This window comes from Sinocyclocheilus grahami, unplaced genomic scaffold (assembly GCF_001515645.1).
Source record: "Sinocyclocheilus grahami isolate Dianchi unplaced genomic scaffold, SAMN03320097.WGS_v1.1 scaffold229.1, whole genome shotgun sequence".
Lineage (NCBI taxonomy): Eukaryota > Metazoa > Chordata > Actinopteri > Cypriniformes > Cyprinidae > Sinocyclocheilus > Sinocyclocheilus grahami.
In genome coordinates, this window is record NW_015505408.1 from 675,718 (window position 1) to 687,567 (window position 11,850).

At 35.2% G+C, this 11,850-nt stretch overlaps 1 protein-coding gene across 1 annotated transcript in view; it reads right to left on the reverse strand.

Annotated features, from left to right (window-relative positions):
- Positions 1 to 714: 714 nt before the first annotated feature.
- Positions 715 to 11,850, reverse strand: part of LOC107597197 (Usher syndrome type-1C protein-binding protein 1-like) — a 12,769-nt gene continuing 1,633 nt past the window's right edge. Inside the window, 13 exon segments of the mRNA XM_016288151.1 lie at positions 715 to 1,461; positions 2,808 to 2,930; positions 3,009 to 3,106; positions 3,868 to 4,026; positions 4,119 to 4,191; positions 5,729 to 5,819; positions 5,913 to 5,980; positions 6,190 to 6,330; positions 7,222 to 7,442; positions 9,386 to 9,595; positions 9,688 to 9,851; positions 11,328 to 11,437; positions 11,515 to 11,633. Coding sequence (XP_016143637.1) covers positions 1,296 to 1,461; positions 2,808 to 2,930; positions 3,009 to 3,106; positions 3,868 to 4,026; positions 4,119 to 4,191; positions 5,729 to 5,819; positions 5,913 to 5,980; positions 6,190 to 6,330; positions 7,222 to 7,442; positions 9,386 to 9,595; positions 9,688 to 9,851; positions 11,328 to 11,437; positions 11,515 to 11,633 — 1,743 coding nt within the window. The 3' untranslated portion in view covers positions 715 to 1,295.

Below are 11,850 nucleotides of genomic sequence, written 5' to 3' on the forward strand. Positions count from 1 at the left end.
TATAATAGTTTGTTCATATTTCGATTACATTTAATTTTTATATTTTCTGATTTTGTGTTAATTTTAGTTCAAATTTGAGGAATTCTGAATTCTCTCAATGTTCAATGCAGGATTCACAAAACGCTTGCCCTTGAAAGATGGCTCAGTACCCAGTTTATTTGGACCCAGCTGACTCCACTGAATCACAACCTGTAAATATGATAAATAATAGATATTTATATTTTCTATCGAGCGTTCAAAATATGGAACTATGGCAATGAGCGTATCGTTTCTGACACATGTTGTACACAGTAGACCAATCACAACAGAGTGGGCCATGACCAATCAGAGCACAGTAGGCTCACAGAAAGGAGGGGTTTAGAGAGGCTAAAACTTTGAACTGCTTCGAACAAATAGTTTAAGAATCGTTGGAGAATCAGATGATATTAAAACATATTTTGAGAAAATGAAAGCGTTTTTGACCTTGCATGCATGTAAACCTATTGTAGGAGACTCACAAACAATATTAGGAACCTTAAAATGGCATAATAGGGGAACTTTAACTATAATAACCATTACAGCGTTTGTATAGCGATATCTGTCAATGCAATAGCGAGTTGTGTTAGATGGACAAAACTGATATAATGTTTTTCTAATGCGCATGCACCTGTTGTTGTTGTTGCTGCCTGCTTTCATACAGCAAACTACCAGGTCACAGTAGTTTTTAAACTACATCAAAACTGTAACTGTTTTATTCATTATGCAAAAAAAAACATAACTTTTAAAATGATACACAAAATTCGCATGCAATTTTTCACATACATGTTTCTGTACAAATAGAAAGGAATAATACTTACAAGCAAATATTTGTAAAATGATGTACACTGACATGATGATATAGAGATATATTAGTAATATCAAGGCCTAGAATAGCTGGTCTTTCCCAATAGGTATACTTGCAGTCTTTGCACTTGGCTACTTGTCTACTTACATGATGTACATTCCAGCAAACTGTCAAAATGGCTAATAAATGTTCAGTTAAACTTTTTCACATGGGAGAAAAATATGCCTTTGAAGAGTATTCCTACAATCAGGTAGGTAACCAAACTTTTGAGTGATGCTGCATCTACACCAATAGGAGCCAGCAAAGCAATTACCTTATTGACAAATGGTGCATCCTGGTGCTGCAATTTTAGTTTTGTAGGTCAATGATCTATATGCTCAGTGTTTCTGCCCAACCTCACTCAAAATCAATGTTCATCATTAGCTTTCATAAATGTTTGTCAATAAAATGATACCAAGAAGAACTGCACTGTCTAGAGTATTGTCTCCTCTCTCCTCCACTCCATAGCTTCTAGTGTAGTACTTAGCTCGGCCTCTTCTTTAGCATGTCGTTCACCCATTACTGCGATTTGCTTCTCCAGTCACCACAGCTGCTCCTGGTGCTTCTTTCGAGAACTTCTGTAGGTGCTTGAAACTTTACTGTTGGAAAAAATTATTGTGATTATTCTATGGGATGTTGACATATAAGTGTACACAAATAAAGCTAACTTTTTGTAACTATTGTCATTGGTCTTATTCAAGTCTGAGCAGGATACAAACCAGCGTCAACTGGAGTTGGATGCACTAACAAGGATGCTAAAGACCTCGCTCCCATCCGGGTCACGGCACCAATATAAATTGGTGTTTTTGCACTGTTCCGAATAAGATTCAAATCAACATCGACTGACATGGTAATCAGGCTCACTAACAAGGACTCTAAAGACCGCAGCCACTAGAGTGAGCTGCTAGTGCACCTCTTGAGGCCAGGTGAGTGGGGTTTACCTGCACAGCTTTAATTAAGGCTGCACAATAAAGGTTAAATGATTCATCATGATTATTATGCGTAAAAATATAATCACATAAGCACAAATCAAGAGAACATCAACTCGCACAGTTTGCTCACAGATTTAGTTGAAGCAAACAAATGTGTAAAAGAAAACAGACTGGCTGTTTTACACTTTAATTTGAGAAGGAAATCTCAATAGAGATTGCTAAATGATTGACCAGTGTTTTCAGCTCATCAGCGATTTTTCCATAATGCAGAGAGAGGGCATGTGCGTGGTTGCCAGGTTGAGAAGATTCAGTATACCACTGGGCAGGAAGTGTATCAATTGATGAAAAAAGCTCTGTTTGGAATCTCTTGAAATCTGGCAACCACACAAGCTTACGGAGGCTTGTTACAAATGCAAGATAATGCAAATGCCAAATTAAAATAAAAAGTTTTTAGGATAAATAACCAGAAGGTAAACATCACAAATGATTATGCTTAATAAATTGAGAGAAACAGAAGTCATGATCACAGTGAAAATATCTGAACTGAACCAACACTGAACTGACTTAAGTTAGACAATGATACTATTATGCCCTGGTTATAAGCTGGTCCTGAGCTGGCCCTGCTCAGGACCAGCTTAAACCAGTTTGTGACCAACTACGCACCAGCTTAAACTAGCTCAAACCAGCTACCATGCTTCAAAACATACCTAACTAGCATATGCTGGTTGTTTCAACATGGTTTAAAGCTGCTTTACAACAGAATCTAAACTGTCTTCATAACTGTATTTCCATAATTGATTCTGCTATTTCCTATTTATCTCTGTGAAGCTTATTTGACACAATCTTCTTTTGTATAAAGGTGACTTGACTTAACAGCTCTTACCAGCTAGCGTCCGTTAAATATTTGTCGGAATTGTTGATCATGTGACTATACAAGCTGTTACTATGATAATCATGTGACTGTATGTACTCTACTTCTTATGCTATAGTGTTGTGATGGGGTTTTGGATTACATGTAGTAGTGGGAGAGACGCGCAATCTCCTCTCTGTTGATCCTTCTCTGAGTAGTGCTGTCTGTGAGCGCCGAGTCCAGCGACTCACGTAAAGCTGCCACTCTCTTCCTCAGTGACTGTTCCCTGCAACCGGAAGTAGAACATCCACAAGTAATGAGTCCTTTTCATGAGAGTCTGATGTCTTTTGGTGTCTTTTCCTACCTTTGCAATGCTGCTTGTAGTTCTCTTAGGATAGAGTGATTCCGAGGACCAGGAATTCCCCCTCCACCTTCTAGTTTTGCCATATTTTCAGCAATTCTCTACAACCGAGACAAGGTGCATCACTTTTCAGTGTTTCCGAAAATTAAAAAAAAAAACATCTGGTATTTCGACACATTGTAACTCACAACTTTCTGTTGACCATCATGCAAACATAATAGTACATTTCCAAACCAATGGGAGCAAAGAACGCTCCCATTATAATCAAATCTGTTCGGCCGCAGCAGGAACTCATTGACTGAGTGAAAACTCCCCCCCTCCACCTTCTAGTTTTGCCATATTTTCAGCAATTCTCTACAACCGAGACAAGGTGCATCACTTTTCAGTGTTTCCGAAAATTTAAAAAAAAAACATCTGGTATTTCGACACATTGTAACTCACAACTTTCTGTTGACCATCATGCAAACATAATAGTACATTTCCAAACCAATGGGAGCAAAGAACGCTCCCATTATAATCAAATCTGTTCGGCCGCAGCAGGAACTCATTGACTGAGTGAAAACTCCTATTTATGATGCACAATCAGTCTCTTACGTATATCATGTTTATACTTGGTTATAGTGAAACAATTTGTGAGCACGCATGCTGAACAAACTCAGTGGATTCTCTGACTCTGATTGGTCATTGGGTTCATGCGCTCAACAAACATGTCTATTATTGGCTACAGTGCTCAACCCTGTTGTAAATAGAAACCATTGATGTGCTTCACACAAGGGAACACTTAAAAGTGGATGCATATCAGCAGGTACCGGATCGTTTTTAAAATGTATCAACTTTTGACACACTAGGCTTTTCAAAGCACCTGTTGAGTGGCTCTCCTCTCCCCCAGCTCATCTCGCAGACTGTCCAGGATCAGAGCACCAGCAGAATCCTGGGCACTCTGGACCATCAGCGTCAGGTCCAAACACCGCCTCTCTTTCGCCAGGAGCCGCAGATTCCCACGCATCTCTGACATCTCCTCCTGCGCAAAATTAAATCATGTTATGAGAAACTGTACATTTCAACTGTAAAGTAATCATGATAAAACTGCATTGCATCACATTCATAACATACAGTATATGAGTGCATCGTTTGTGCATCCTTAGGGACATTTTTGTCTTTTTCATTTTTTTTCTTTTCATTTTGGCTGGGTTAACGCAAACAGCATAAATTGTGTAAAAAAAATTATTTTTATTGGAATTTTAATATTTAATTTCCTTTCGTACATTTCTTTTACACATGATCCTGGGTGTATTTTTTGTACCTAAAGGACAAAATTTCCCCTTTGAAACCTATTAATACTGTAATATTTAATATTCAAGCATACATTCTTTGTTAATAGGCTTTGATTCTGTTGTAAAAACATAATTTTTGCTGTTAACTGCTTCTGCTAAAAAGGCAACTGAATTGAAATTATGTAATTATAATTGTGTGGGTGTATTGGTATCGATATCAGAGTGTGTTTTGCATGTTTGTAAGGAGTGTGTGTGTGTGTGTGAATGTTTTTTCTTTAATCTGACACTGCACAAAAATAGCCTAATAATGCATCATAATTAACGTTTTTGCTACCCTAGAAAAAAAACTATTTGCCATAATATATTTAAAATACATTTATTTCATACTAAAGGTCCTTGCACACTGAATCAAAATGCTTGCTACGAAAACACAGAAAATCGAACCTGGTCTGAATTTTTTTTACTACGGACGGAAGTTTCAGAGGCAGTGTGTAAACATGATTGACACAATGTTAGGTCGTATTTATTTTTTAACGTGCGAGAATTTCGGACTCAGTGTGCAAAGACTCTAAACCAATTAACATATTTATTGATATATCACTTAAGACTTACTGATATAAAAATCATTATGTAAACAAGAAACTGACATTTAAAGGGTTAAAATCCTGAAAATGAATGCATTTTTGGTAGTTATATGATCAGGGCTGATGTTGGTAAAGAAATGTCACTGAAAACAGAAAAAAAAATATTAATATACAATATTATGACCATTTTTTTTTTAATTAGGGTTGGAGCTGTACTCTGCAGGGCTGCGGCTCTCCAGGACCGGAGTTCGCCACCCCTGATGTACAGTATTTGAAAAATAATGTGTTTTTTGAACATTAAAGCATGTCAACGTATTCTGTTACACCACATACACAAAATAATGATCTTTAAAAAAGCATCATATGACCCCTTTAATTAATTACTCAACGTTTTGCAAGTGAGTGTGCGGTTATATATCATTTTATAATATTAACATCATAACATGTGGTAAACTCTCAGACCAAAATCAGTGTTTTGGTTTGTTGCTACATTACAAATGTCTTGCCGGGGTCACTGGTGAACCAGTAGGCTTGCTATTGGTCAGCGCTGCGAATTAGTATGCCAGTGTTCACCAAACTTGAACCTGATGCAAAATTTACATCAAACAATTTGTTCACCGCTGCAAGTCCTTCTGGTGAAATCCTTCACTGCACTGAGTCCAATGGAGTTTTGTGACACCCTTCCATTTTCAAATAGTACTAATAGCTCGCTACGTATTTTTTCAATGTTCTGTAGCCACCTTGTTGATTAAACTACACTTAAAATGCATGTCTGCAAAAAGACTTAAAAATCCGGACATTTTCGCAGAAATAGTCCATTGAAATGAGCAACAGTAAATGTTGCCATTGCATATAAAACAACAACCTGTTTGGTTCGGTCTCAGCAGTGCTCTCTGGAGGACTGGAGGATGGCTCGCCTTTCTCCAAGTTCTCAGGTTGGGGTGTGCTAAGTATTTCTGTAAGATAAAAACGCTTTATTTATATGTGCGAGGTTGTACTTTAATGTGTTTATGTGCCACATGAGCTGTAATTCAAAGAGTGTGCAGCACCTGCGTTCTGTTGTTTACTGGCTTCGCACAGGGACAGCAGGTCACTGTAAGCCTCCTCACACTCCTCACTGTCAATCAAAGAGCCATTATCAGCATACCACTCACACATGCACGCTCCTCAAGGCCAAAGGTCAAGGTTTACAATGTCAAAAAGAATCAAGAAAACACTTTCAGGATCAGTTTTAGAAACGAGTGTGATATATACAAATGACTAAGCGCTGATCCGGGATCAGCGGTGATTTTATGCTCATACAGAGGTGAAGACAGCAGCACACACCAGTATGCCAGAGCCATGTGTAGAGCCGAGTTGTCTGCCTCCTGTCGGCTAAGACTCATGCTCAGCTGCTCCGATTCACCTTTCCTTCTGACCAGTGCGGCATTTAGACGCTCATTCCTAGCTTTCAGACGCTCCAGACACCTGCTCTGAGAAAACACACCAGTCAGAAGAGATCCAGCATTCAAACATTATTCAATAATTAGGGTTAAGCAAATTTTACAAACTTCGCTGGCTCAAATTGTTTTATTTAGTTCATTTTTAATGAACAAATAGTGATGATAGCCAAAATATTACATTTCATGGATGTATATTTTCTGAGTAATCCACTATTTTGTAAAACTGACAGCCAAAAATGGTAAAAATGACTTTAACAACATTATATTATACAGTATACACCAAGACTGGTGGGTCTATTAGTAAAATATGTTGACTTTGGCTATCTTTGTTGCATTATATGATAATAATGACCGTTCACAAATGGGAAAAATCACTTTTCATCTTTACCTGAAGTTTGCATGCCTGTAACTCAAGAAGTATTAAAGGTATCTTAGTGCCCTTTTAGATTTTAGTTCTTAACCATTCTTCTTCTAATATCTTCATTTTAGAGCCCTTATGGTTCATTTCCAGAGATATAGGGATTTCAATGTGTTATATTGTACACATTTATAGTGGTCAAAAACCAAATGTGGGTCACTTTGCATACAGTTGATTTTTTTTTAAAGAGGAATGTCTGAAAAACAAATAATGTTGAAACTAGAAATGCATCTAGTTTCCCCTCTACCAAACAACTGCATTGAACACACTTTTCCCAAAGTTTGTGTGCCAGTATTAAAGATATCTTAATGTGCTTTTAGGATCTGGTTCTTAATACATTTTCTTTTGAAATTTTCAATTTAAGGCCCTATATTGTTCAATCCCGGAGATATAGGGATCCCAATGTGACCAAACGGTTGAAGGGTTTGGTGTTGTTGTCTTTGGATGTAGACCATAATCCGAGGTCAGTATATAGGAATAAAACTAATAATATCTCACCTCTGCAGCTTTTCGATCTCAGTCTGCAGCACCGAATCAACGGTGCAGGGAGACGAAGGGGAGTCCGGCCTGGAGCTGGGTAGTTTGCGGGACAGCAGCGGGGATCCAGGATATGGAGGAGAGGAAAAGCAAGGACTTGAAGTTCGACTGGAGGACAGTGAAGGACTAACAGGAGGAGAACGACTCACTCCATACAGCCATTTCCTCTTCAGGTCCACCACCTGCCAAAAGATGAGTTCAGAAGCATAAGTTATTGACTGATTATATGACTGAATATATTTTTTAAAGCTTAATAAACATGAAAGACTTTTTTGGCTTAAAAAAAATTCAAGTAAACTAAATGAAAAAAATGTTGGGGGAAATAATAACCATTACAGATGTTTTTGACTTATCAGTTAATTCATATTAATACACATTATTCATAATTGCTAAAAAAAAAAAAAAAAAAAAGATGCACCATATAATGTTTAAAGCTACTATTTGATATGATGAAGTATATAATCGTATATGAATTAATTTTTATTTTATTTAATATTAATAAGTAATGATATTATTACTTTGAGGTATGCCACTGATATGCAATTTAAATATAATTTAATGTTGTAGTTGCATATGGACTATGAAATATGAAATCATATTTTAATATTATAATTGACTATATGCTTGTTTATGGCACCATTAATTTATGTCCTATACCAGATGGCAATTCTACAGGTATTCTTAAAATAATACAATTATCATTATTATTCTTTAGTTTATTCTGTAGAAAAGGCTGTTTTAATATATAATAATAAATATTATTATTATTATTATTATTATTACATGTTTATATTATTATAATATAATTTAGGATATAATATCATAATATATTATAATTAGATATTTATACTCCATTATGAAGAAAACTCAGTATGTTTTTTTTTATATTAGTGTTATTTTTCTTCTTAACATCCTTACATTCTTAACATTAACATTCTTACAAAAAACCCATAAATAAACTGCATTGAACACACTTTTCCCAAAGTTTGTGTGCCAGTATTAAAGATATCTTAATGTGCTTTTAGGATCTGGTTCTTAATACATTTTCTTTTGAAATTTTCAATTTAAGGCCCTATATTGTTCAATCCCGGAGATATAGGGATCCCAATGTGACCAAACGGTTGAATTTTACCCATTTTCAATGGTCATGGCCATTGTCACTTCCCATACAGCTGATACTTATTGTACTTAAAGAAGGATGTCTGAAGAACTAATAATATTGAAAATAGAAATGAAGCTTATTTCTTGTATATACTTGTATGTTGTATACTTGCATAAAAATGCACTAAAATTGTGAAGTTGAGGCACATTAACTTGCTCTCAGTCGTCTATTCATAAGATTCTTAATACAATTATCATTATTATTCTTTAGTTTATTCTGTAGAAAAGGCTGTTTTAATATATAATAATAAATATTATTATTATTATTATTATTATTACATGTTTATATTATTATAATATAATTTAGGATATAATATCATAATATATTATAATTAGATATTTATACTCCATTATGAAGAAAACTCAGTATGTTTTTTTTTATATTAGTGTTATTTTTCTTCTTAACATCCTTACATTCTTAACATTAACATTCTTACAAAAAACCCATAAATAAAAATTTTTTAAATGTGGCAAAACACCACAAATGAATTTTTTATTTTAACTTTTATTATTAAAAATAAAATTAATAATAATTATTATTATTCACATTCCTAAAAATCATGATCGCTATTTTATTAAAACAGTAAAAGTATTATTGTTATTATTAATAATAATAATTAAATCAGATTTTAATATAATTTTATTATAACATATTTCCATATATTTTTCTGTTTATGGCACCATTAATTTATGTCCAGTAGATCTGCCGGAGACCCACTCGGAACGAGAACGAGGTGTGGCGGTGAGGACTCGGGAGAGAGGGGTAACATTGGTGCCGTGACCTGGATGGGAGTGAGCTTTAGGGGGGTGAGTGTAACGGAGGCCAGCATATAAACATATTTCCATATATTTTTCTGTTTATGGCACCATTAATTTATGTCCAGTAGATCTGTAGTAGTAATTGAGTTTTATAAAGGAAAGCTCTTTTCTGTATTAATGATTGATTAAGAATGTCCCCATCAACCTTTTCCTGTAGCCACTTTTTCTCGTCCTCAAGATCCACCAGAGTTCTTTCAGCACCCACAAGCTCTTCCTGACGGCTCTTCATGGAGTTGTTGAGGTCTTGGTTGTGTTTGTAGAGTGAGAGAACATCCCGCTGATACTGACGTCTCTCATCAGGGGGCAGAGCAGAGGGGTACGAGATCCCCAAATCCCTCTCCATCTCCTCCAGCACCTGGGGCAGATCACACAGGTCAGAGCTGCATGGAGGAAGTTCAGATTGCAAACAGCACACGCAGTACCCTACAGAGGGGGCTACACGAGCACCTGTGTGGCCTGAACCCAGCTCTCCCGGGCTGCAGAGAGATGCTTTGCCTGGATTGTCTCAGCATTCTGAGTATGCAGCCTGAGCATTTTCCTCCCCTGACCACTAGACGCCTCAAGAGCAGAGAGAACCTTCTGCAGCTGGTTCCAAAGCTCACTGCTGCCCCCTGCGCAAAAACAGTGATTTTTTTGGGGGGGTAAATTTCCAAATTGTTGTTGGAATATTTAAATTATTCAGATACAATTATTCAACACAAAATATTGAAGTAGTTAGGGAAAATGTGACAAAATACTAACTTTATTATTATTAATTTTATTAGTCATTTTATTAATAAACATTAATATTTTTATTATAATAATTATCATTGTTTTTAGTTATGAGCCAAATTCCTGATTTTTGATTTATTATTTTAGTAATAAAATACAATTATTATAATTCTTTAGTTTATTCTGTAGAATGTTTTTTAAAATGATGAATATTATTATTAAATACAAATAAATTTTAACATTTTATTTAAAGTTACTTAATAATAACAAATAAGTTATTACTAAAGAACGTTTTAGATGTTTGCATGCACTCCATTATGAAGAGAAAAACAATGTTTTTAATTTTTTGTGTTATTTTTCCTTCCGACATCCATATTTATTCTTTCTTTTTAAATGTTAGCACTCCATTATGAAAGCAACTCTTAAATTACTCACTATGGTTTTGTTTTTTAGTATTATTGTGTCCTCCTGACTTCATCCATATTCATATATATAAAAAAAAAATGTTAAAAAAATGATTAGCAATATTTTATTATTACATCATCATCATCATCATCATCATAAAAATAACTTTTCAGTTGTTTGCACACCATTATGAGCAGATGTGAACACCATTATGAAAACTCGTGGATTACCTAAGTTTTTGGTTTTTAGTGTTATTTTTCCTCCCAACTAAAAAATTCTCAACATTTCTCAGGAGCCTTAATTTAGAAAAAAATACTAGCATGTGTCGGAAACGTTATAATGTGCCCAGAGAAAATAATTTTAAAGTTTAATAAGTAGCTTTGCATTTGGAAACAAAAGTCTGGCAGGCCAATAGCGCAGTAAATAGCAGGCTGTCCATATATATATATATATATATATATATATATATATATATATATATATTATTGTATATATATATATATATATATTTATTATTACTTTGAATAGTACATTGTACTGTGCAATAATAATATATATTATTGTACAGTACAATGTACTATTCAAAGTAATAATAATAGCAATAGTAATAATGTCATGATTACAATTTATTAGACATGCTTTTTGATTACTATTTAATTTAACTATTGAACTAAAATAGAGTCCAGAAAACAAAAAAAAACACAATACAGAAAAATTTAAATGGAAGTTACAATAGCATCTAAGAGTAAAAATTCTCAACATTTCTCAGGAGCCTTAATTTAGAAAAAAATACTAGCATGTGTCGGAAACGTTATAATGTGCCCAGAGAAAATAATTTTAAAGTTTAATAAGTAGCTTTGCATTTGGAAACAAAAGTCTGGCAGGCCAATAGCGCAGTAAATAGCAGGCTGTCCGTTCTGACACAGCATTTACTGTGATTGACGATGAGGCATTGTATAAACACAACATGCCTTCTGAGTCCCTGCAGACGTCTTTGGTCTTGGACTCCACTGATGCTGTGCCAGCGTCCACCATCGAGCCCTGCTGTGGGACGCACCCACTGACCCCGACTGGACTTTCTCTGTCAGAACACACACCTTTCACTTAGTGTAGAGCAATATATATATATAGTTTGCAATTGTTTGAAGCCGTGATTACCGTGGTATTTGTAAGGAGTCCATCTTCCTGTTGAGGTCAGAAATGATCTTCAGTAACGTGTTGACCTCCGTCTCACACTGCGCCAGTTCAGAGTCCGCCGACACCAGACTGTCCGATCTCTGAGAATAAAACTCTTCTTCATTTCACGTTTTTTTCCCGTCACTATATGGCACTTTCCCCTCAGATGCACAACCCATAGCTGGAGAGGCCACTAAATAATTTTAGGATTTCGGCAATGGGCAAAATGCAGAAACTCAATGGTTTTTACGAAAAAATTTCAAAATAAAGGTCCGGTTTAACTTGAAGAAATTTTGAGAAAAAAACCCCACATATATA